Source organism: Sander lucioperca, chromosome 24 (assembly GCF_008315115.2).
Source record: "Sander lucioperca isolate FBNREF2018 chromosome 24, SLUC_FBN_1.2, whole genome shotgun sequence".
Taxonomy (NCBI): domain Eukaryota; kingdom Metazoa; phylum Chordata; class Actinopteri; order Perciformes; family Percidae; genus Sander; species Sander lucioperca.
In genome coordinates this window covers 3847527-3874895 of record NC_050196.1, presented here as the reverse complement: position 1 = coordinate 3874895, position 27369 = coordinate 3847527, and the positions used below count along the sequence as shown (strand labels likewise).

At 41.8% G+C, this 27369-nt stretch overlaps 1 protein-coding gene and 1 non-coding gene across 6 annotated transcripts in view; one reads left to right on the top strand and one right to left on the bottom strand.

Annotated features, from left to right (window-relative positions):
- The window catches only part of LOC116057804 (gastrula zinc finger protein XlCGF17.1-like), a 211240-nt gene that overhangs the window by 4913 nt on the left and 178958 nt on the right, over window positions 1-27369 (bottom strand). For 3 of the 5 annotated variants that reach the window (XM_035998338.1, XM_035998339.1, XM_035998340.1), the window contains one exon: window positions 3734-5663. In XM_035998338.1, coding sequence (XP_035854231.1) covers window positions 4438-5663 — 1226 coding nt within the window. In that variant the 3' untranslated portion in view covers window positions 3734-4437. Of the gene's footprint in view, window positions 1-3733; window positions 5664-18127; window positions 18222-27369 lie in introns of those variants that run through there. The other 2 variants (XM_031310409.2, XR_004896539.1) reach the window with 2 other exon arrangements.
- On the top strand, window positions 26404-26476 carry trnak-cuu. The gene has a single exon. It is a non-coding gene; the product is annotated as a tRNA-Lys (tRNA).

Here is a 27369-nt window from a genome sequence, read left to right as displayed (position 1 = left end):
GAGCATGACAACACAGCACTTTCAGTGGACGGAAACTGACAAGAAACATTTGTCCTATAGGGTTACTTTGCAGCCTGGTTTATGATGGTAAAGTCCAGTTCATTAATCATGATTCAATATTTTAATCATTTTTTATATATATATATATATTTATTAAAAGCAGTTGAACGTGACAGGACGTTTCCTTTTTTGCTGTATTCAGCAAAAAAGGAACTGCTTTTATATTTTAAGCAAACTTATCATGTGCAAATATTTGTATGAACATTAAAAGATTTAACAACTAAGACATAAACTGAACAATTTTCACAGACATGTGACTAACAGAAATTGTTATCACCTCAGCTAAGCTATTTCCTCGGCTGATGATGACAAATCTCTCAGGACTTTTAGTACAGTAGAGGTCATGGCATGTAAGCATAGCAAACTGAGTCATTGTCAGACTTTGCTATTCTGAGTTAGGGGGTGTACTCTTATTTCGTCAGGCAATAAGACTGCACCCCCCTCAGGACAGATTTTCCACATTAAATGTGGAAAAAAAATGTTAAATGTGAATCTGAATTATTGACCTTAGGTATTATAGGTAGGATTGCGAAGATCCAGGACTTAGCCAAAACATTGGAACATCAACAACTTCTCAGTCCCTCCCCCTTTTCCGCTAAAGCCCAAAACGGTCTCCTAAGCCCCTCCTCCCACAAGGGAGAATGAATGTGTATGAACGTGAACACAGGTTTTGACTGATTCTTTGGCCCAATAGTCACCAAAGTAAATATCAGAGCCATTGTTCACAAGCCACATACCTCCAAAACATTCTGACACTAAATTGGCATTTTTCAGACAGACACATCATAATTAACTTTGTTCCAAACCTGTGACTTCTTTCTTTTTGTTCCTGATGAACTGAACCTTCTTTGCGCAAAGAATAAATACTTAAAAGACTTTGTTGACTGAAGCTTTATTCCAGATCTCACCCTATGTATTAGAATATACAGCACCACACTGCTAATACTTATGCTTCAAAAGTTTCCCCCTTACCCAAAGGCACAACCTGGTGGTGGAAGCCGTAGAACACATCCAGAAACATGAATATGGCCCAGACAGAGAACATTTAAAAGGTATACTTGAGTCTTCTCATGGCATGTTCTATTTCTGAGTCAAATCAGAAGCTGTAAGGCGGAAAGTTTGCTTACAATAAAGTGTGTATGTCTTGATGTTAAAAGTCAGTCTGTGCAAGTTAACATACCAGGTTAGGAAGGAGGATGTTGTGGTGGAATTTACAGAAATACCATGTTGTGGTATGATGAGACCATCGGTGTCGGCAGGTCATTTTTTCTGGGCTTCAGCCCCGGATGTTTTGGCTGTAGCCCTGGATGTAATTTTAAATGTAGGCAACACAAAGTTTAGGAGTGCAATAGTAATGGTTTTGTTTGACGTTCCAGTTATGTTATCTTTGTCTCCAGATATAGTTAGAAAAGTCGATCTACAGGAGGATAACTATTTGAAAAGAAATACAGAACATCAGAGCCTTACTGCATTATATTCCATTATATATTACCTATGTTTCACTTTACATAAAGATATTTCCAGCATAAATTGATTCAGAAAAAGGTAGAAATAGGTGCACACAAATTTACTAGAATGCAGGAAATTAAATGTTTAATGCTCAAATTTTATGGTGGAGGACCCCCAGACCCCCCACAACATAAGAAACGGCCCTGGATGAGACAAAGGGAAAGCTTAGAAATCAGGTCATTCATAGGTCACAGGTCAGGGGACGAGAATATTCGGCCAGTCTAACCCCTATTTTCCACAGGGCGAGTCTGCGCTGTGTTCCAGGTGCCCGGCGGCCCCCGCGAGCAATCGCAGCCATTCAAGTCAATGCTTGATATTCCACCAGCCTCGCCACGTCGCGTCCCAGAAGCGGCTCTCTGCTTCACTAAACAGTCCCTCCAGGATTCCGCGGCCTTTTTTTCTAGATTGTTGCGGCCCAAAATTCCTGAATTTGCGGGAGCTTTTGTAAAAAATTGCGATAAAAGTTGCGATGTCTTTGCGGGAGACACTGAAAGTTGCAAAAGAAGTTGTGATTTTTTTTTTTTGTATAGTTCTTTAAAAATAAAAAGGCAACTTGTTTCGGGGGAGAATAAAACTACTCTGGACTGAGTTTTCCTAGTAACCTTACCAAAAAGACTCAGGATGCTGCAAATGTTGGTATATTATTAAAATGGCTGGTGGATTTAAGACTTTAAAAAATTATAATTTATTGAATGAATCGAATATGAACATATGTCTCAGTGGCTTGTTGATCTTTACATTGTTAATTTCCTAACCTGGCCTGGGACACACATTCGGTTTGATAAAGTACTTATTGGACTTTAACTTCTCATTGCCCTTACAATAACGAGCGTAGCTGTCCTCAATTTAGGTCATTGTGTCGTCTCAACGCCGGTTTTTCCTGCATCCACCGTGTGTTTGTGTGTGTGCGCTTCAGTAGCGGGGGGAACTGTATGAGCAGGAGCCCCGCCCCCGTCCACTGCAGACAGCCGACAGGATTGAAACAGCAGCCGCTGACTTTAGAGTGAAAAATCGTTACAGCGTACATTGATGTTAAAATGTATACAGGTTGGCGGGGCGGTCTGAAATGTTTTGCACGGTCTTTCACTGTACGTTGGTAAATGTGAGATGTTCAAGTCTCGTCTTCATATCGGAAACAAGCGCTCTCTCACTCCTGCTTGGTCTGTGGCTCTCAGAGTCACATTATACTGACGTAAAGTCTGGCACGTGGGACTGCTGGGATTGGTTGAAGTCGCTGGAAACTCCGGTTATTGGTCAAAATTGCGAGTAGCACCAAAGTCACGGTGATTGGTTGAATCCGCGTGAATTGGCGCGATCGCGAAATCCTGGAGGGACTGACTGAAGATACGTGCCAGGTCTATTTTCACGCGAGCCACGGGCCATTCCAACAGCCAGGCAGGAAGTGAAACAGCGAGAGTATCCAGGGACTTTACCAAAAGGCACCCACCACAGACGACGAGAGATTCATCTTGGAGATGAAAACCGTAAAAGGACATCGCCAGGAATAAAAAGGCATGGAGTTTAACTGTAGGAGTGCCTGGAGTGGAAGGTAGATACTAGCTTAATAAACACGATTGTTCTGTTAAGTACAAATTAGAGACAATACAATATGCGAGCCGGGCAGGCAAGATGCTACACTTCTGAGACGCTCCCGGTGTGGTATGGCGCGTGGCAGAACACAGATCAAAACCGGAACACAGCACAGACGTGCCCAGTGGAAAATGGTAGGAATAACCAAACCTGTTCATATATAATGATGTTTGTCTCTCTACAGATTCAAGGAGTGTAGACAGCTGTATGATACGGGAATGTTTTGTCTGAAGACCGTCTCCTTTTCGAGGTCGGTGGGCCTGCAACACATTTGCATACTTCCTCGACAGAGATAGGTTAAACTAGGAATTAGCATTTGTATTTTAGGCACCTGCAATATCTTTGTTTACCTTTAAAATTCAGCTAAACTTATCGCCACCAGCATGAGTTTAAATACACCTTAAGAAGACAGGAACTTCAACGAGTTGGGTCGGCACTGCACAATAACACATCACGGTTAAACAGTACTGCCTGCTTAATTGTCTACTCAATTGAGTTCATTAAATGCTTCTGCGTAAGTCATCCAAATATATATATATATATATATAATAATTGTGAAAATATGTGAAATGAGTTGGGCTGCCGCTGAGTTTTTCCTTAACAGATGTGCATGACTGTGTCGGTGTGAAGCCTAAACTAACATCAACGTAGCAGTGTGGCCATCCCAAAACGTGACTACACAAACATTACAACAATATAGGTCTGGATGGCATTAAATCAAATCAATAAATCTACATTAACAGAAGTTAAAACAGTTTACAGATTTGCTTAGCCGCTGCTGCTATTATATTGCTATTGCTCTGCAGTCTCTGTTATGCTGTATTCCAATCGTGCAGGCTGGAGGAAGCTGGTAGCTTCAGTCCTTGTAGTTGACTTGGTGCCAACTTCTTTTGTTCTTCAGTTGTTTCCGGTTAGCTGGCAGAATTTGTCCAAGTCAGTGATACCAACTGGTTTACTCTAAGCAGACGCTTGGGTCATCTGCTGGAGAAGAATTTCTGTCAGGCTACTTTCAGTAGGCCACGCTTTAACAGAGAGCTGATCTGGACCCCCCTCCCCCCCGCTGAGAGATGTAGTAGAGTTGTTTCTTCTTCTGAAGTTAAGGAAGAGCCAAGAACAAAATCAGTCATTGCCTTCATACTATAGAGTTCAATGGAACCCCACAGTAAGCTTACCTTCTTAATCCAATCAAATCTTATTTAAGAAATGTTAAAGCTTAACATTTTAATGAGACCTTTTCACGACCCAGACATTGTTAGACATCATGTAACCTTAAGAGACTCATTCATTTTTAGAGTGTTCAAACATGACTGAGGTTCTCTGCTGGTGTTCCATACTGGAGATCCACTCCACACAGCCAAATGGTTTCTCTCCTGTGTGGCTTGTCATGTGTGTCTGTAAACTGGCACTTTTTCTAAAAGCTTTGTTACAAACAGAGCAGCTAAATGGTCTCTCTCCTGTGTGGATTCTCATGTGTGCCTGTAAATTCCCGCTCTCTGCAAAAGCTTTCTTACAGACCGAGCAGCTAAATGGTTTCTCTCCTGTGTGGATTCTCATGTGTGCCTTTAAGTGTCCACTCACTGTAAAGGCTTTTTTACAGACCGAGCAGCTAAACGGTTTCTCTCCTGTGTGGATTCTCATGTGTGTCTGTAAATGTCCGCTCACTGTAAACGTTTTCTTACAGACTGTGCAGCTAAAGGGTTTCTCTCCTGTGTGGACTCTCATGTGAATCGTCAGATGTCCACTCTCAATGAAAGCTTTCTTACAGAGAGTGCATCTAAATGGTTTCTCTCCTGTGTGGATTCTAATATGTCTCTTTAAACTTCCACTCTCTGTGAAAGCTTTCTTACAGATGGAGCAGCTAAATGGTTTCTCTCCTGTGTGGATTCTCATGTGTCCCTTTAAATGTCCACTCTTTATAAAAGCTTTCTTACAGACTGAGCAACTAAATAGTTTTTCCCCTGCATGAGATCTACTGTGTCTCTTCAGATGTCCACTGGTGCCAAACCTTTCCCCACGCTCACTAGTACTACATCTTGAATCACTGACAGGGACTTCATCATTATTCAGAGCGTTTAATCCTGACTGAGGTTCTCTGGTCTCCTTCCAATCACTGTCATCAGTCTCAGGTTCAGACGAGTCTCCAGTCTCGTCATCAGTATCTGGTTGTAAATGTGCATCTGGATCGGATTTCATGGGGGGTTCTGGTCCTCCACAGTCCTCTCCATCGGCTTCTGTTTTCATCCCTACAGTTGGTCTTTGCTGAAGCTGTGAGAACCGAGGTATCTCTTCATCATCTTCACTCTTCACAGGGACAATAGTGGGTGGGAATTTGGAGCTATCAGTCTCCTCCAGCCCTTGAAGCTGCTCTCCGTCCTGACTGGTCCAGAGTTCCTCCTGTTCCTCTTTAATGTGTGGGGGCTTTGTGTCCTCCTGGTCCAGACTGGAGCTCCACTCCTGCTGATGTTCTTCACCAACAATCACTTTCTGGACATCTGAAGGTAAAGCTGAAACACAAACACAGTGACACACAGTGATTCATGTGAACATTAGCTAAACTTTGCTGATTAGCTTAATTCACTCTCATAAGGACCAGTCTCATGAATCTCCAAATCTACTTACAATAACAAAGAGCACAAGAATGCACTATAAGTTTCAGAGGGGCACCTGAATGCACTATGAAGTCCATTCGGAGCCAACAGGCTTTACCATTCGTTGTTTGTTTTCATAACTCACAGGGGAAGGCTAAATGTTGTCACACTGGTGACTTCAAAAAACATGAGGATTGTCCAGTTCTGTTTCACTGTAATCCTTTACTCCCGCAGTGGCCATGGTGTTTCAAAAAGTGCAGCTGCAGGCTACAAGTAAGCTAACATTACCCTGTGTCTTTTGCTGCATGCTACTACCTGCATGCTACATCCGGTCAGGTCAGCGTATCATTTTCGGACAGGTGCAAGTAGGCAGGGATGGAGAGAAAAAAATACTAGGAGAATCATAGATACTGCTTTTGATATTTGAAATCGAATGCTCACTTTGGTGGATTTTCAATTTAAAATCCAAATCGTGATGCCCCAAATAAGGACATGGGTTCAAAATGAAATCACCTGCTTTAAATGACGTCCCCAAAAGTCCATCATCCAGTAATGAACAATAGCGCTGGATCCGATTATAAAACTTTTCTGATATTCGTTTGTTGGGAAGGTATTCAATTTTGGCATTCGAACATGCATTTTCTGTTTTGTTTTTCCTTCAATACTGTGTTACACCTTTCCTGTTTCGGGCTCCTAGACCGTGGTCAGGAAGCACAGGATAAACATTCCCTCAAGGGCCCATGACATTTTGGGGGTAACACCTTTCACTTTACCGGCAGTAACAACAGATGATCCACTGTGTCAAGCTTGTTTTATTGTTCACTGCTGACTCAATTTACAGTGTCTTTGCCATCTTTGTTATCTCTGTTCCCTCCAGCTTTTCCTCACACAGCCGCACTCATACACTAAGAAACTCTCACTCCGACATCGTGAAGATCAGACAACTCAGTCGGTTTTGAGGTGGCGTGAGTCTTGTGCAGTAAAAACATCACTGCCTCTATTGCTGCAAACAAGCAGACGTAAGTTGTGGATCGCCTTTGCAATTTGTGATATTTGGTGGATTCACTCGACCTCAGCCTACTCCTGCTTTGGCTATGGCTATCAATAAATACAACCTCATTATATAAGGTCTTAAATTTCAACCATGTTTATAAATGTAGAAAAGACTAAAAAGGTGGAGGTGTATCAATATTTCTCAACCCTGAATTAAGAGTATTCATTAAGAAATGATCTTGAAGTCCATTTCGTGCTTTCTGCTGAGGCTGTGTTCATTGAAATAACCAATACCATTATTGAATGTATCTATCGACCGCCAAGTTCAAATGTTCCTGACTTTATCACTGAGCTTTCACAAACTCTTCATATTATTTCCAAAGAGCGAAAGTGTTGCTATCTAATGGGTGATTTTAATATTAATATGATCAATTCAATGGATATCCACCAAACTGCAAAAATTAACAATGATCTAACAATCAAAATGAACAAGAATTAACTTTAGTTAGCCCTAGTCTTATATGATTTAACAGGAGTTAGGAGGAAACTGTGTTGAACGTAACTTTCTGTATGGATCTTAGTATAGTATTACGGGTATTTTATCTGCTTAACTGTTAACATTTGGCACAAAAAAACCCATATTGAATTGAGAAAGCGTTTTATGGCTACACTTTCCTGTTATTAGTTTTGAATTCAACGAGCAATTTGTTGTATTTTAGCAGAATTCTAAGCAGCAGAAAGGCAGAACGGAGTACATTTTAATATGTTTATTTATTGCAAGTAATATCATTATCGCGATATTCAACAATGTTGCAGCATACCTAGGGTTGGGTAACGAAACCCGGTTCCACTATGGAACCGGTTCCTACCCAACCAGTAGGAATCGGACCGGATTAGAATGCAAATTTCGGTTCCTCATTTTGGTTCCACTTAATGTGTCGACTGAAATATTTTCTCTCGGTCGCTCCGAAACGGACGTAAAAATATTACACTTTCTCTGTAGTATATCGTAAGCTAGCTAGCGAAAATGTAGGCTACTTTTAAAATGCCATATTTTCCCTCTGGGCTCACCAAAACGGACGTAAAAGCATATTAACCATTCATTTTTCAGTTTTTCAAGAATCGGTTTAGGAATCGGAATCATTTTAAAAGTACCGGTTCGGCATCGGAATCGTAAAAATCCAAACGATACCCAACCCTTGGCCTACCGCATATTTTCCTCATTGTGCAGCCCTACCCTGAAAATGTGTCAGATGCAGCATAGTGTCCCAATATTTCCAACTGTGTTTGTATCATCTTTTAGTCTAATTTGTTTAATATGTAAATAGTTATTTATTTTGAGATTATCTGATAATGTTATATAGTCATTGTTTTCACCTTGGTTTGACTAGTTCATTACTGAACCTAGCCATCACGCGGCCCACTGTCACATCCTGCGCCACCCACCACCACAACTAAACTCTTAACCTGTGGGAAACACTGACAGATCATGGTATCATAAGCAAGCCTGAAAAAATTGCTGATAAATTTAATAATTTCTTCTCGACCATTGGAGATAACTTGGCTTCTCGTCTTAGATTTTGGATATCATAATATCGTAATATGGCATAAGTGTTGTCTTTTTTTGGTTTTAAAGGCTGCATTACAGTAAAGTTATGTCATTGTCTGAACTTACCAGACTGTTGTAACTGTTCTACTATTTGCCTTTACCCACTTAGTCATTATATCCACATTACTGATGATTATTTACCAAAAATCTCATTGGGTAAATATTTTGTGAAAGCACCAATAGTCAACACTACAATATCGTCGCGGTATCAATATCGAGGTATTTGGTCAAAAATATCGTGATATTTGATTTTCTCCATATCGCCCAGCCCTACGTTTCAGTGAACTATCTTCGTAAAATATGAGATCATATTTCGAACGAAGCTGCCATTATGCCCGGTTGAAAGATCCGGGAGCAGCCAGACCCACATGACGCGTTCATCCAATCAGCTGCCGGTTTTGATTTTTTGGGTGATAATACAGATTAGTGCTGCCTGCTGTTATGGAGACGTATTACGTCTCGCGCACGCGCAGAACGTACACTCAAGTCGGCGTCTCTTCGGTGTGTTCTGAGGCACTTTGAGTAAAAATATTGAGTGTGTCATTTTGACGTGCAATTTCTTTAAAAAATGTAACGGTTGTTCATGTGAAATCTCAAAGACAGCCTGATGTTTTATTTATAGACTATTTGTGGGTGGCAGTTTGCTGTTTGACCTATCAGTTCCTGTCAATAAAGTATAATAGGTTATGTATCTCTGTAAGTCATTGTAAGTTGCAAGCCCCTCCCCCCCCGATGAAAACAAAAATAAAGATGGGCTCCCCCAAAGGCCACGGTATAGTTCGAACACTGACCCAGCCTTGTTTGAGCATTATAGACCAATTTAAATTTTTTGTAATTTCACTAATGGCAAAAGTTTGGAAAAACTTGTTGAATTATCTGTATGGGCATAATATTCTATTTACTCACAAATATGGGTTTAGAAAGAATCACTCTACTTCCATGGCTGTCTCCTATCTTGTAAAAGAGATGTATGAAGCTTGAGGTAGAAAAGTAAGCAGTGGAGGAATTTTAATTTGATCTAAATATTTTTGATACAGTAAGTTATTCTATTTTTTCTTAAACTCTGGGAGTTAAAAAATCCACATTACTCTGGTTTTCAAGTTATCTGAAAGAGAGGAAACAGTTTCTTTATCAATGATATAAATTCTTCTCGTTGCAATGTCACTTGTGGTGTACTTCAAGAATCGGTTCTTGAGCCATTACTATTTTTAATCTATATTAATGATCAATTTAATGTATCGAACAAACTGTATGAGGTATTATTTGCTGATGAACAGTTTTTTATTCCCATAAAGACCCTGATGAAATAGTTAAAGTAGTAGATCAAGAACTGATTAAGATAAATGACTGGTTTAACTGTAACAAATCATCTCTTTATATTAAGAAATCATGTTATGTTTACTTTGGTGTCCGACCAGTGAATGCTGACCAGTCTTCAAATATACATATGAACAATACTATTATAGAAAGAGTTCAGTCTACAAGACTTCTTGGTGTACAACTCGATGAGTCTTTTTCTTGGAAAAAGCAAGTACAGTCACAACTTAAAATGGCAAAGTGTTTGTTCCATGATAAACATGGAGGTTGCCATGTTTTGATATTATTCTATGGTTTATCCTTACATATACTACGGTAACTCCGTATTGGAAAGTGACTGATCCCACTAAACTTGTCCCCGTTTTTCGTCTTCAGAAAAGGGCATTACGAATCATATACTCTGTGCATAAAAAAAAAAATCATTCTTCTCAACTCCTGTTATTAAAATCAGGCATCCTCACTGTTTATCAAGTCAATCAACTACAGACTGCTTTATTTGTATACCGATCTCTAAACAATATACTTCCTTCATTCTATAATAAACTCTTTTTTTACTGTTACCATCTTCATAATCATGCCACTCAAAATAACTACATACTCAAGCCTCCTATCTGTCGAACATATCAACTTCAATTTGGTTTAAATTACAGAGGTTCAGTCGTATGGAATACTTTGCCATCAGATTTTTCCTGTAACAATTCAAAATGTCTCTTTCAGTCAAATTCAAAAATATGTATTTATTACTTTTTTAAACAAAGTTTATTAATGAACAGGATACATCATTAGGATTATGTTATATCTCGCGAGTGCAATAAAACATGCTCTCAAGCAAATCGTATTATTTCACACTTGCATCGCTAATAAAACAGAGAAAAACCCTTCTTCGGCTGGTACACCTCCGTGCTTCCTGAATGATAGCTGTCAATCAAGGTAACATTAGGCAAAGGGAGGTCTATGGATGAGATCGCCTTGAATGGGACCAATCATAGGAGGGACAGTGACTCCTTGGTTTCCGGCCCAAAATGGCAAAAGTCAGTTTCTTTTGGCAGACAGAAATCAACTTTGAGAGGAGTTTACCTGCATGCCTTTGAGTGCTCGCAAAAGTGACTCTCCCTATATTTTGTTTAACCGTTTTAGCTGCCTGTAAAACTTGTTTTTTTAATTGGTTCACGAAGAGTAATATCTGCATTTGTGAAAGGACACAATTTGCTTGTGAGCATGTTCATATGGCGCTCGGGAGATATGACATAAAGCTGACGCCATTGTCACCGTTAGGTGTCCCAGATAATGTAATAACCATAGAAATGAAATGAATACCTCCATGGTTGTAATACAAGTAAACCGAGTATGTTTAAATTATCTGGCGTGAGACAGCTACAGCCCAGGATGTTTAGAGTTGCTACGGCAACAAGTGACCGTTGCTGCTGGCATAGCTTTAGCTTAACGGTCCGGCCAATAATCACTTATATAATTACAATTTGCCACCTCTAAAACAAAATCAATTACCATTAGTCACACCCATTAGGACCGTAACTAATGTTAGCAAACAAGTTGTTATTTACAGATTAGAAAAATAACAGCACAAATCCCCGGGGAAGTTTGCTAGCATAACGTTGATGAATGATGGCCATTTCTGCTACAGCTTCCTCATTTACAGTCAGGGCTGGACTGGGGTTAAAAATCAGCCCAAAATATTGCCTCTCATTTATAATATGAAGAATTCACAAAGCCATTCTCACAATTAATAGCCTACACAAACACCTGCTTGATCGATTTGCGGTGAAAAACAACAAATAAAACAAGATACTATCATAAAATCAAATGAAGATATATTTGCAAAAAGAAAACTAAAATATGTCTGTAATTATATTGACATGTTATGGAATTTATTCTCATAAATAATACGATAAACAGAACAAATAATGTTTACACTGATGCAGTGAAAGGTGCAATAGAAATAGTTTTTTACATGCTCCTTGCACAGAACAATGTCATTGACAATTAGATTAATTCCGACACCTTTAGCTTTTTACACAGCCCACTCATATTTATCAACATTAATCCCGATTATTGTATGAAAATAATTGTTAAATGTATGGATGTACTGTACACGTAAGGGTCTGAGTTTCCGTTGTCCGGTAATTACTGGTCATTGACCGAAAAAAAAATTATGAGAACCGAAAATTCTAATTGTCTCCGGTCAGAATGACAATTTGAATTGTGCTAAAATAGGTTACAGTGATTTTCATTTCTTTCATTCTATTAACAACTGTAATGATGTCAAAAACAATCACGTTTTTCATTTAGAAAAGACTGTACACTGTAGCGTATGCGATAAAAGGAAAAACTATGTTGTGTTCTTGCTCTGATTGAATGCAGAAGACTACCGTAGATTTACAACAAACGGCGAGCGGGAAAGTTAAAGCCCAAGCCCTGGCGAAACAGGGAAATATTGTGAATTACTTTAAAAAACCAAGCAGCAGAAATTGTCAGCGAGGACGAGTCGGCACCAGCTACAGCCCCTCTCATTAACGTTAATGCCACAGACGCACATTGAGACGCCATATATGATTATAGCTCTCCGCTGTTAGGGAGGCTTGACTTTGTCAACAGCCTGCAAGGTTCTTATTGGGATTACCGCGAAATCTATCCGGAGCCGGCCAAACTGGCCAAAGTAGCCTGTGTAAAATCCCCTCCAGTGTGCCAGCAGAGAGAGGCTTCTCCCTGCAGAACCGCATCAAAACAGCGCAGCGGCGTCAGGCAGAGGCTTATGCGCATCGCGAGTTGCAGAGAGACTTTTTGATTCTAGTCTGCACTTGATCATTTTATGAGCCAGTTTGTTTGTACTGTAGTTTGTATGGTTTTATTTCCTCAGCCTAGCGAATGAAAAATAGGCCTATTTTATCTCAGATCGGCACAATTATATGCATTGATTTAATTATTTTGTGCTCTCTGCCTGTAGCAAGTAGCCTACATTTCAATAAAAATAGTATAAATCTACATCCCTTGATGATATTATTCACTAAATATAGCCTGCCTATCAGTTGTTTTTAAGCGCAATAAATATAAAATAAATATTTGACTGGAACTTTTCCCATTTGACTGGTAAAATTAAACCTTACAGGTCACATGACCGGCACCAATTTTTGTCTAGCGGAAACTCTGGTAAGAATCTACTGTACACATTAAATGTTATATGGGTTAGATGGTTGCGGGTGGATGAAAGAAATACATTAATAAGGAGGACAATATTCTCTTAACTGTAAACAAGCAGAGCTGTCCGCTGTTGACTGCTGCTGTGCACATTTACGCACGAGGACAGCAGTCAACAGCGTACTCTATTGACTATTTCAGAAGCTAAAAAAGTTAGGTTATGTTTTCTCTGTCAAGTTACAGTTTTTAGTTATGCTGTTTAAATGTCACACGATCGGCCTATTAGCTGCAGGGACATTACTGCGCGCATGACGTTTACATTTACTGAAAGCGGCCTCTCCAGTCATTACAGTATATTTAAAGAAAACACTCAAACATCACTACAATACATCATTTCAAAAGCAATAGCCTACAGGGACTTTAGAGAGGGACTGGAGCTAGTTTGTTTGTGTTGGTGGGTGTGGATGATTTAAGGTAATTGATGTGGATGCCGTCAGAGCCGATCCGCGCATTCTCAAATAATAAAATCGATACTTTCACAGTCACACATGGCCAAAATAATGTAGTCAAATCTGTAGTGACTTCTAACAAAACATATATTGAAATAAGCCATTAAGGGGCGAACAAGTGAACTTAAAAATAGACCAATGTCCGGTGTGTTGGGTTACTTTGGATTCAACGATCCATTCATTCACAGTTCTGTAAACACATGCTTACTGTAATTTTAGGCGTCAGAGACGAGAGTAAAGTTCTCACATTAAAGGGATACTTCACCGATTTAGCATTGAGCTTTGTATCAGTAGAAACACGGTAGTATTTTTGAATGCTTCCCTCCCTCGTGTCCCCCTGAGACGAGCGATCTCTGTATTGTGGGTCTGGAAAAAAGCCTCTGATGACGCAAAAAAACGTCGTTTTCCATCATCGGAGGCATTTTTGCCCAGAAGTAATGGACTACAGCCAGTAGTAGGAGCTACTTCCGCATGTTTTCAACCCGCCCATAGGGGGTTGGACTGTCGTCTTTCTCCGTGTATTGCCGAAGCAAAACGAGCGTAAGCCATCTTGAATATTTGCTTACAAGGAGCTCCCGTCTTTTCAGCAGAAAACTTTTATTACAATTATGTGCATTCAAACTACTGCACATGTGTACCACCGGGATACATTTGTACAGATTGGAGAATATGCAGGAAACTTTATTACAGACGGAATGCTCGACACACTACGCGAGCTTCGCCCGCCTGCTATGGAGACCAGCGGTGTTGCTTGATGCCTCTGGCCGGTAAAGGGACATCATCAGCGGGGAACGCGTAACGAATGCTGGTGGAAAGCTAACGCTAGCCGGCCACGTGTGCCATCCATCCTGCTTGCAAGTGTCCGCTCATTAGACAACAAACTGGACTACATCCAACTTCAACGAAACTCCCAACGCGACTTCAGAGACTGCTGTGTTTTTGTTGTTGTGGAAACATTGATGAACAACAGTGTACCGGACTATCCAGCTACCAGGCCGGCTGCTCTGTCGCCGGGTAAGACTAGTCGAGGTGGGCTGTGTTAACACAGACTGCCTGGTGCAGAAATGGGGCGCTTGTATCCAACTAACTGCTAACTGCTGGTGGAGTTTGTGACTGTTAAATGCCGACCATTCTACATTCCACGCAAATTTTACGGCTGTGTTTATACTCGGTGTTTACAGCCCACCTAGTATGTGTTAGCTGAACTTTACGGAGCATATAATGTGTGTGCACTAAATGTAGCCCGTTTCGTATGTCGTTTTTATACATTTTAAATCTGTAACACCACTAGAGCCACGGTGAAACGTTGTTTCGTGTATATGGCAGAAATGACAATAAAACACACTTGAGTTGACTGTCTCACTGTCTGTCCGTCTGTCTGTAAACGGTAGGCGTGGCTTGGGAGTAGACGCTAAAGCAGCGAAGCAAGTGCATTCTGGGATTTGGTGTCTTTCATCCACATGAGCCAAAAACACATTTTCTGGCTTTTTCAGCCTAGAAGCCAAGCATTTATACTACATAAGTGACCCATTTTAAAGATATATTCATCTTTCCAATGGTGAAATATTCCTTTCACCGGTTTATTAAACCACTCAAACAGTGACACACAGAACATTAGCATTATTAGATGTGTTGCAATGTCACAGGGAAAATAAAATACACACACGGTGCGCACAAGATTGGGGCCTGGCGCTACTGAACACCTTAATATTCTGAATATGAACGACGAAATGGTGATGCGTCGCTTTAAATTATGATACCGCAAGGACTTGTGGATTGGCAATTATCCCATTCCCTTTCGTAAAGGATGGTCCAGTGTATCCTATGCTAAAGGAGGTAACAAAGGAAGCATTGAAGTACCTTTCCTCACTTAGACATTTCGAACGGCTCTTATCATGGCTGCCACCTAACTACTTCCAGGGCCTTTTAACTCCGTTACGAACCATCCTAAGCAAAATTGATAATTCGATCGCAGCCTGTGACACAGGGGAGCATTCAGTCCAAAACAGCGGACGCACTGTAAGCGTGCCATCTTGTGGCACTTTGCGCAAAAAAGTGTCGCCTCTTATTATTATAGCCAGTGGTGGAATGTAACGAAGTACAAATACTTTGTTACTGTACTTAAGTAAATTTTTCACATGTCTACTTTACTTAAGTACAATCAATAGTGCATACTTTTGACTTTACTTTGTTACATTTTGCAGCAATTATCTATACTTTCTACTCCACTACATTTCTACAATGTTCCGTTACATTTCCATTACATTTTCTGATCAGTTTTTACCCCTGCCAAAACGTCTTACTGACCGCCACACATTTGCAGTCTTTGGGAAGCCTTCAGCAGCGGCCGTCCAGCTCCCGCTCGCGATATTAGGAATCCCACTATGGCCACGCCAAGACCCGCCCTTCAATAGCATTTATTGGCCAGGCGCGTACCGTTCCCAGTACTACCGCTGCTCCTGTTATTGCTGCTGCTCCCGATACTCTGCTCAGTCATATGTGAAGCATCCGTTAACATAGGGTTAATATACAACACGTATATTTATCTTAAAAACACTCCCGGTCCTCCTCAGCTGTGAAGCCACGTACTTGTTGTCCAAGCCCGTGTGTTCTCGCTAAATAAATGTGTGCAGCATTCACTGTCCCGTGGGGAATAATGCAAAGTCGAGCTTCATGCAGATCACCCCGATAGATAACCAGAATTGTAAGTTAGAAAGCAAACTGGGCCACAAATGATAAGCACAATTACATTAACCTAAACCTAACTTAATTAAAATGCCACAGCCCATACAGTTTTTTTTTTTTAATTATTAGAATATAGACATTAAGAGAATAAATCGGTATGCAAGTACTTTTACTTTTAATTCGGGGTGTAATGGTACGTGTATTCGTACCGGACCGTTTCGGTACAGGGCTTTCGGTAAGGTGCACAGCCGAATGCAATCTTTGTGTGCGGAACATAGGTCAATTTTCGTGTTTCCACACGAACATATTAAGTGACGAAGTCTCCGCGTTCAGCGCAAATCCCGCCCTGCAGCGGATTCTAAAGTTTTCATTGGTCATGTCAATATGTCAATCACTGTACAGACACCAAACACTGATCTCTAAACCTACCCGCCGTCACTGTAACCTAAACCAATGAAATCGACTGCAGGGCGGGATTTCCGCTGAAGTGGTTTGGGGAAAAAAATAAAAATCACACACCGCGTGCTGTACAACAACATACACGGCACGCTTTAGCCCAGCCTCTCGCTAGCTAGCATCATGGCCAATGCAGACAAGCCCATAGACAGCATGGACAAGCCGGAGCTTGAAGAGCCACCCATATCATTAAGGTCTCCTGTTTGGGAACACTTCGGTTTCCCAGTGAAATATGTCAACGGACAAAGACTAGTCGATAAGACGAAAGCAGTGTGCCGACGTTGCTAACGCACTTGAAAAGGCATCACGCGAGTGTGAACATCACTACTACAAGGAAAAAAAACGACCATAATTCAAACGCAGCTCCCGTTGGCATTTAAACAGACCTTTGCTGGTAATTCCGATCGGGCCAACGCAATAACGAAAGCAATTGGTGTTTTTATAGCAGCTGATCTACGACCATACTCGGTTGTTGACAAGCTGGGATTGATAATGCTGCACTGTCATAGTTATTTATTTATATTTTTCATTATATTTTATTATGTGATATTGGTTTGAGACAGAGTATTTTATTTAGTGGAGAACTTTGCAGCAGTATTTTTCTTATTCTTTTTTTATTTTATATATATTTTATTTATTATATTTTATTAAAAAGTGTTTTAAAAAGTGTAAACAAATTGTTAAAAAAAAAAAAGTTTATAGTAATAAACAACCTGCAGTTTAATGTTTGCCTTTCTTTCCCTTACTGTACCGAAAATGAACCGAACCGTGACTTTAAAACCGAGGTACGTACCGAACCGTGATTTTTGCGTACCGTTACACCCCTACTTTAATACTTAAAGTACATTTAAAATCAGGTACTTTTTACTTTTACTTAAGTAGGGTTGTCATTGTTGTACTTCTACTTTTACTAAAGTACATATATCACTGGTTATTTTTACTTTTACTTAAGTACTGAGATTCAGTACCTCCTCCACCACTGAGTATAGCCTCTTTGGCTGAATGTTATGAAGACTGAGATAATAAAGTCAAGTACGCAGGCTCCTTTCTGTATAGTTGACGTTAAGAAAGAAACAGAACTGAATAAAACAGTTTATTGTTAACATCTAGTAATAACAACAACAACAAAAAACAATACCATGAAAATATCTAAATTTTAACAAAATAAAGTTATCTAATGTTTTCTCATGGGGGTAGCAATTAGCTGCAGTAGAAAATAACATATACAATACGTACAATAACATACAATAGTATCATTCCAGGTGTGTGCGTGCGTGTGTGTGTGTGTGTGTGTGTGTGTGTGTGTGTGTGTGTGTAAAACTTACTGCAACACTTACTTTTCTTTTATTCTTTTTTTCTTCCCAAGTTAAAATAGGAACACGTGTCTGCTATAAAGTTGTTGCTATGAAGTTAGTTAGTCCTGTAACATGAGGACACTTTAACTGGAAACCATTCACAGCTGCTTCTTTCACTAATACACTTAGAAACGGGTACAAACCTAACGGTACTCAGACTCTTAATGAATCCCCTTACAAAACGCAATAGCTCCAATTCAATTAGCTTCAGGAGCTAGCTCCGGCTAAACAGCACTGCGTATGAATGGTTTAGCTAACGTCAGCTTAGCATCACTAGCAGAGCAGTGAGAAAAGACAACAAACCTTCTCCTCGCAGCTGTTTCCGGTGTCGGTCCATCTCCTCGGGTTTTTCTGCCGTTATTTGGATTCAGCTAACGGCTTTCCGCTGACTGCTCCGGTGTTAAGGTCCGCAAAATACGAACCGTTGTCGTCGTGTTTATTATTCTTGTAGAATGTGTTTTTCTTCTTCTGTCCATTTCCGGCAGACTAGTCACTGTTACTGCATTGCTGCCACCCGCTGGTGATGAGGACAGTCTACATTAAAGATCCTCCTGGACCTTTATTTTCCCAAATAGGTCCGTGGATTTGATTATCAAGGAACATGCAGAAAATTGTGAAATGTGTATTATTTAACCTGACCATACAAAGTTAAACGAGCATAGGAAGGATTACACAAAAAAGGTGCAGTACTTTTATTTAAACTTAATATGTATAAATAAATAAAATGACAAGTAATGTTATGGCTTGCGCACCTTGCACCGGAAAACAGACAACAACATTGCTGAGGACAATGTAGGTCAGTCTAAGAAGCAATGTGCAACGACATCACCATCGGCGTCGCCAGGTCATATTTGCAGGGATTCAGCCCCAAATGTTTTATTATTATTATTAGTCTAGTTATTTGTAGGCAACACAAAGTTTAAGTTCCTGTGACAGGACGTTACCAGTCTATATGGATCAGGCTCAAACACAAGGAGCTCTGGAGCAGAACCGTGCGTCGATTTGTGTCCGCTCTGTCTGTAAAAAATAAAGATGAGCAGCACGGCTGGTCAATAGCAGCTTAGGTTAATTTTTCTAATTCAGAGATCACAGACCCAAACGGGGATGTCTGTGTCTGTCAGACTCAGACACTACCATACCAGCAGAGCAATAGCGTAATGCACAGCAGACTATATGGCAGTTGGAATTTTTTTTCTTGAAATATTGTGATTTTATTCTTGTAATATTAGGCTCAAACTTTCTTTTTCTCAAAATATTACAATATTACAAGAACAATATTAAAAGGCTTGCAGCTCAGCAATATATTACAAATATTTGACAATACTTTTTCACATGAACAAATGTGTTGACTCGGCAGAGATAACAATAAGCGAGAAAAGTTGATCTACGGGAGAATAAATAGGTTTAAAAAAAAAAAATACAGAAGCAGATTGGGTAATTGTCAGACTTTGCTATCCTGAGTTGAGGGTGTGCAGTCACATTTCGGCAGGCTCCATATGCACACCTATGCCAAAATATAACTGAATGAAATAACTGGCCTTTAAAAATTACAAATCTGCCTGCCTCTATGGGAATTTAACATAGAGGTGTACTTACTTATGCCCCCTGTATTTTAAGGAAGAACATTTATTTATTTACGATACGTTATTCATTCACAAAGAAAATTGGTATCCGTAAAGGTTGGATTTTTCCTCATTTTTTTAATTAAGGCATTAAGATCAATTTCCAACAGATGATTTTTTTAACTTTAGCATGGGTTCATAAACTTGTGAGTGCCACTGTATAGGATTTTTTTTCTTTCTTACAGGGTGTGATGTTTCTCCTCCTTGAATTGAGCTCCACTGGCCTGGCAGTGCACCCACTGGGCCACCTGAATGGAGAAGATTTAAAAGTTTGTGTGTGTGTGTGTGTGTGTGTGTGTGTGTGTGTGTGTGTGTGTGTGTGTGTGTGTGTGTGTGTGTGTGTGTGTGTGTTTTCCGTCTTTGGAAAAAATTGTAGGCTGTATTAGTTTGGATTATAAAATAAATATCTTTAATAACGATAATCTATAGGTCTAATAAAGAGATCACAGACTTATTTGGTGGTGGTTATTCTATGTAAACACCTGTATAAAAGTTGGCTTTGTAAAATATGAAACTGTACATGCATGAATGTAAAACTGCGGTACAATCACAATAATCCATGTGATATGCACTTCATAACTAAAATTACTCAGTGACCAACATTGCCTGTGGGGTGCAGTCGTATTTCGGCAGGCGTTCTGTTAATTATCTCCTAACATGATCTCTTATTGCATTAGAGCAGATCCCACATTCAAATACTATGAACTGATCTATTTATAAATCAATGACTGCGTGGTGGTTGACAACGTATATGCAATGCATCACAATGTCTTACTTTGCACATCAAAAGTGTGTCACCATTTGTCTTCTCATTCCTGGAGTATTCCTCTGGGTACGTACCACTTGATATGTATTGCAGAATACAGTTGTAAATGTCTGCATCCATGATAATGTATGCGTGTATGTATGTAAAGTTACCTAGCATGAATGTATGGATATATGAATGTAAAAATGCATGTCCTATCTGTCTCTCATGTGACCTCGTGACAATAAATATTTCCCCACTCAAAAATTGGACAGATATTGTCATTGTTTTGATAACATTTGATTTACTCTTGGTTTAGATATCAGGACATACTGAATTAGTCACCAACATGACCGGTCGGTTTTTGGTAGCCTAGAAATCTAGACGCACCCCAGCGGCAGCAAATGTAATTTGCAGCCAGGGTCAGTCTAGCAACTCTCTGTTGGCTTGCGAGCTGGAAAAACCAAATTCTGGTCAGGCCAATCACATCGTGTATAGAGTCGTTGGGCGGGCTTAACAAAAGGATGGCAGAGTTGCGACGGTTCCGCGTGAATTCCCTGCTACTTGAAAACAAAGAAGATGGCTGCTGCTGCTGGCAAACAGCGGTCTTTCGAATCGGCTTTAGCTGCGACTCTGGAAGACTTGAGTTAAGTCATTTCTAAAAAATGTGTTCGGAGTTTTGCCGACCGGGTACGGCAATGAGTGCAGAGGGAATTTGAAAGACAACCATTTATCCCACCCCTCGGATTGAGCCCTGCCAATGGTGAGTTCCCAGACCCAACATCTTGATGTGGGTCTGGCTTGTCAGGCTAGGTTTTTGGCACAACACCGGGAACACTGCGGCTACCATAAACCTTGCTTAATTCAGAGGGCAGATTCAACTTAGATTCAACACAGAACCATAAGTCAGGCATTAGTGAGAGCGAGACGGCAGGCAAGTGAGTGACGTCGGTTGCATGACTGGTGAAGCAAGAGAGGAGAGCGAGTTCGCGAGTCACGAACACAGCACACCTTTTTGTTTACTTAAATCGCACAATTTTTGCAGTTATGAAATCAGTGTGACATCGCGATAGCGATTAGATTAATTGTGCAGCCCTAAAAGAAGTATAAGAAATATGTTGAAATATATCTCTTCTTAAAGTGGAAGATCTGTACAGTAATACAGGATTGTTGGTCAATTGAAACATTCAGCAGCAAAAACAGGCAAGCTCCAGACAAACTATACAGCTTGTTCCTTTTCTCTGAATACCCCTGAAGAGTTCTGTCACTACGAGAAAACATTAAAGACTTCCCGGTGAGCCGACAATACCGTGCAATCGCTGGCATCAGTCTTTAGAAAAGTACATTCAAGCTATGGGATTAGCCGACGTGAGTGCGGCTCGGAAAACGGCATTGCTGAGGCACTGTTTGGGGGTCGAGGGACAACGTGTACTGGAGACGCTAACCGGCAACGGGGCAAATACGGATTATGCAGGGACAGTGACACTTTTGAAAGACCAGTTTGCTGCCCCACAGAGTGCTTTATTGAGGCGGTTTATGTTTCGGCAACAGCACCAACTCCCGGGTGAGTCTGTCCATCAGTACGTCTCCAACCTGAAAGGTTTAGCCAGCCATTGTAAATTCGGTGCATTGACGGACAAGATGATACGTGATCAACTGATTGAACACACTACACAGCCTAAAATCAGGGAGACGTTGTTACTGGAATCAGATGATTTGACACTAGCTAAAGCTGTTGCCATTGCATTCCAAATTGAAAGTGCAGCGGAATGTGCAGCCAAGTTAACACAGACAGAATCATCATTAAGCCAAGCAGTACGCCTGAGTGCGCTGTCGCAGGAGCAGCAGCAACAGCAGCAGCCATCTAGCGCTGGTTTGGATGTACCAGACACAGCCCCAGACCCAGTCATGCACCTCACAAGACAACAAGGGCCACGTCAGCGTCAAAGGCAGCTTTCCTGCGGCAACTGTGGATCAAACACTCATGCCGCCAGGGCCCAGAACTGCCCAGCTAATGGCCAATCATGTCGTAACTGTGGAAGGAAAAATCACTTCGCAAAAATGTGCCGCTCTGCCCCCTCTAGGTCGGATGGACACACTTCCCGTGGCTCACCCACCATAATTCGCCAAGTAACATCGGGGCCCATGCAGTTCAAGTCATGTACAGTGAAAATTGACACAGTGTGTACTCCGCTGCTGCTGGACACAGGCGCAAGAGTCTCCCTCCTGAATGCCAGTACATACCGTCAGTTTTTCCTTTCCCGTCCGCTGGCTGCGCCCACTGCTGTCCTACACGGGTATGGGGACTCAAAAATTGACCTGTTGGGGTCCATCACAGTGACTGTCAGCTATGGCACTAGGATCTTGCCCTCCTTTGTCTTCAATGTGGCCCGACGAGGAGCAAATTTAATGGGGCTGGATCTGTTCATAGCATTGGGATTTTCACTCATTGACTCATCACTGTTCGGAGGGCTGGGCTGTCTGTTTGCCTTTGCCCATCAACCTCTCATTGACTCCTCAGTGACTCCAATCGTCCAGCCATTGCGCCGTATTCCACTGGCCCTGAGGGATGGAGTGTCCGTTGAGCTGCAGCGGCTGCTGGATGCCGGTATCATTGAGCCGGTTGATGCCTCGCCATGGATTTCGAATCTGGTTGTGGTCAGAAAGAAAACAGGGGCTCTGCACGTCTGTGTGGACCTCCGCGCAGTAAACAAAGCAGTTATCCCGGACAGATACCCATTGCCCACGTCCGAGGAGCTCACGGCACAATTTCACGGCTCCACCGTCTTTTCTAAACTGGATCTCAGGGAGGGCTATCTCCAGGTGCCCCTCCACCCTGAAAGCAGAAACCTGACGGCCTTCGTCACACACCTCGGTGTTTTCCGCTACACGAGGATGCCGTTTGGCCTTAGCTCCGCCCCCTCCTGCTTCCAAAAGGTCATGACCTCAGTGCTGGCAGGTATACCAGGTGTGGTGATCTACCTTGATGATGTGGTGGTATATGGTGCTACTGCTGCTATCCATGACAGTCGCCTGCAAAGCGTATTCGAAGCCCTCGCCAAGCACAGTCTAACCCTCAATGGCAGCAAATGTGTTTTTGCGGTGCCGGCGATTGAATATGTAGCCTTCCAACTTTCCACTGAGGGCATCTCCCCCCTTCAATCTAATGTGGAGGCCATCCTCTCCGTTCCCGAACCGACCTCAGCTGCCCAGCTCGCTTCATTCCTTGGCATGACGGGCTACTACATGAAGTTCATGCCTCAGTATTCGGCCATAACGGCCCCACTGCGACGGCTGCTTCGGAGAGATGAGCCATGGGTCTGGTCCCCGGAATGCACCAAGGCAGTGCAAACCCTCAAAGCTCAACTCACCTCACCTCCAGTGTTGGCACACTTTGACATATCCAGTCACACCCTGGTCACCTGTGACGCCTCGGCCATGGCGATAGGGGCTATACTGTCACAAGTACAGAACGGCGTGGAGAGGCCTGTTGCATTCGCCTCCCGGGCTCTGAACCAAACTGAACAAGGATATTCGGTTGGGGAGCGGGAGGCACTCGCTTGCATGTGGGCTTGCGAGAGATGGCACCTCTACCTTTATGGCCGCCAGTTTACGCTGAGAACTGACCACCAGGCCCTGACAGCCCTGCTCTCCTCTACTGGCACCGGTCACAAGCCGCTGAGACTGCACCGTTGGTACGACCGCCTTCGTCAATACAACTACACTCTACAGTTCACCCCGGGCCGGGATAATGACGTTGCAGACCTTCTGTCTCGGTCAGTGCCTGCCCAGGCCCCGCCCGACAGCGTCAACCACATCGAAAGTGAGATTATTCACATGCTACACACGCCGCTTGAGTCCACGGTCACTCTGCAGGAATTGAAGGCAGCCTCAGAGCAGGATCCAGTCATCTCCCAGCTCTGCACCTACATTCGTCAGGGATGGCCAAGAGCGTTGCCAGAGGAGCTGTTAGCCTTCTCTTGGGTCAAGCAGGAGCTCTCTTGTTGGAATGACACATGTGTGGCGCGTGGGTTTTGCACTGTGATTCCGGGGGCCCTTCGCACCCGTGTGCTGGCCATGGCACATGAGGGCCACTTGGGCATAGTGAAGCTTAAACAGAGATGCCGCAACCTGGTGTGGTGGCCAGGAATAGACAAAGACATTGAGGCCCTCGTTAAAGAATGCCCAGCATGCCTTGTGAGTGGGAAAACCGGCCACCTACCCCCACCACCCCTGCAACCTCAGGTCTGCCCCCCACTCTCAGCGGTTCTTGGTCGTAGTGTATGACTTACACTCCAAATGGCCTGAGCTGACCACCACTGGCTCTGTCACCTCCCTTTCTGGAGTCCCTCTTCTCCCGCTGGGGCCTTCCACAGACCATTACCACTGATAACGGTCCACAGTTTATTTCTGTGGAGTTTACGTCATACCTGAAGAACAAGGGGATTCGACACATCCGCACAGCCCTGTATCACCCACAGGCAAGTGGCCCGACGACTGAGACCAGCCACATACCTACTAGATGATGGCACCCGCTGGCACGCCAGCTGCCTTCAGAAGGTGCCAGCACCTTCTGCAACGCCAAACCAGAGCAGTGGGAACATAATGCCACCCAGAGTGGAGCAGGAGGACTCCATACTTCAATCAGCCGCACAGCCTGAAGATACACCCCCGTTGTCATACCCACTGCCCCCACCACCATCGCCGCTGCCCCGGCTCCCAGACTCCACAACACGGTTTGTCGCACCGTCAGCTATGTGTTCTCCACGGCGAGTGCGCACGAGGGCACGGCCTGATTATCTGAAGGACTTTGTGCCCTGAGTACTTGAATGACTTTGTGTTTACCTTTCATGTTTGGACCCCCCCCCAGAGAGGGGAAAATGTTATGTCCGTTCAGGAGGATTTAATCTGTGTTCGCTTGGTAACGCCTTGGCGTATGCGGAAGTGACAGTTGTTTTGGTCTAAAAGGGAAGTTCCGGTTTTGAGATAATAAAGTGAGCTGCGGCCTTAAATCTCTCATCCAGCGTCCTTATTATATACAACACTGACATGATAAGGAAAGGTTGTAATCATCGAAGCAGTGATTTTATCTTTGCTTTTACTCATCAGCTCAAGTCGCAGTTCTAGAGTGTTAAGCTGCAGTTCTGGATTTTTAAGATGCAGTTCTAGAATGTTAAGATGCTATTCTAGAATGTTAATTACAGTTCTAGAATATTAAGTTGTAGTTCTAAAATGATACGCTTGTAATGTAGTAAAAATTCTGAGAAACAACTGCAGTTTAACATTTTAGACTGCAATTTAACACTCTCAAATATCTCAAAATTCTGGAACTGCAATTTAACATTCCAGTACTTCAACTTAACATTCTAGAACTGTAATTAACATTCTAGAACCTCATCTAAACATTCTAGAACTGCAACTTAACATTCCAGAACTGCAGCGTAACGTTCTAGAACTTCAACCTAACATTCTAGTACTACAACTTAACATTTTAGAACTGTAAGTACGTTCTCAACCACAAGATTGGCAGTTCTATCCCAGTGTAACAATCCCTGCAATTTACGAGTCTAGAATGTCTGTGCATTGTTTGCTCATGTGCTATGGTGACCTCCTATTGCTCACATCAGAATAAAGTCTCTTTAAACCTCTACATTTTCGGTAGAGCATGAGACTCTAGAACCGCATCTTAACATTCTAGAAGTTCAAGTTAAGCTGATGAGTAAAAGCAAAGGTTAAATAACTGCTTTGAATATTACAAACTTTCCTTATAATGTCAGTTATCTAAATGTCCAGTAGGGTGGCTGTGGCTCAGAGGTGCAACAGATCAACTTTCAAACACAAAATGGGCAATTCAATGCCAGTATAACAATGCCTGCAACTAACATTCTAGAATGTGCATGCATTGTATGACTGTGTCCTATAGAACCACAATTTAACATTCCAGAACTGAAGCTTAATATTTTAGACTGCAATTTAACATTCTCAAACATGTCAAAATTCTAGAACTGCAACTTAACATTCCAGAACTGCAGCTTAATATTTTAGACTGCAATTTAACATTCTCAAACATGTCAAAATTCTAGAACTGCAACTTAACATTCCAGAACTGCAATTTAACATTCTAGAACTTCAACCTCACATTCTAGAACTACAATTTAACATTCTAGAACTGTAAGTAAAATTTTAGAACCGCAAATCTATATTCTAGAGCTGCCCGGCTAGCTCAGTCGGTAGAGCATGAGACTCTTAATCTCAGGGTCGTGGGTTCGAGCCCCACGTTGGGCGGTGGTATTTTTGAGAGTGGGAATCTCTGAATTCAGCAAATTGTGGGTTGGCTCTGGTTCATTAGAGCGGATCAGCTCTCAACCACAAAAAATGTCTGTGCATTGTATGCTCATGTCCTATGGTGACCTCCTGTTGCTCAGATCAGAATAGAGTCTGTTGGAAAGCATCTTTAACATTCTACAATCTTACGTAAAAGTCTAGAAGTGCAACTTAACATTCTACACTGACATTTAATATTCTCAAACATCTCAAAATTCTAGCACCGCAACTTAACATTCCAGAACTGCAGCTTAAAATTCTAGAAGTGCAACTTGAGCTGATGAGTAAAAGCAGAGGTAAAATCAATGCTTGACGATTACAACCTTTTCGTACAATCTCCGTCCTCTAAGTCTCCAGTACCCTAGTCTCTGCCTGTCTTTCCCTACCATGTCTGACCAATTTGTTTTCCCTCCCCCTCACACAAACATTGTTAAACTGTAACATTGCATTCTAGAATGGTAATGTTTCACTCTTGAACTGCATCTTAAAGTTCTAGAACTTCAGCCTATCATTTTAGAATTACAATTTAACATTCTAGAACTGTAATTAACATTCTAGAACCACATCTTAACATTCTAGAAGTTCAACTTAAGCTGCTGAGTAAAAGCAAAAGTTAAATCACTGCTTTGAATGTTACAAACTTTCCTCATGTCAGTCATCTAAATGTCCAGTAGGGTGGCTGTAACTCAGAGGTGCAGCAGATCAACTTTCAAACACAAAATGGGCAGTACAAACCCAGTATATCAATGCCTGCAACTAACAGTCTACAATGTGCTTGTATTGTATGACTGTGTCCTATAGAACCACAATTTAACATTCCAGAACTGAAGCTTAATATTTTAGACTGCAATTTA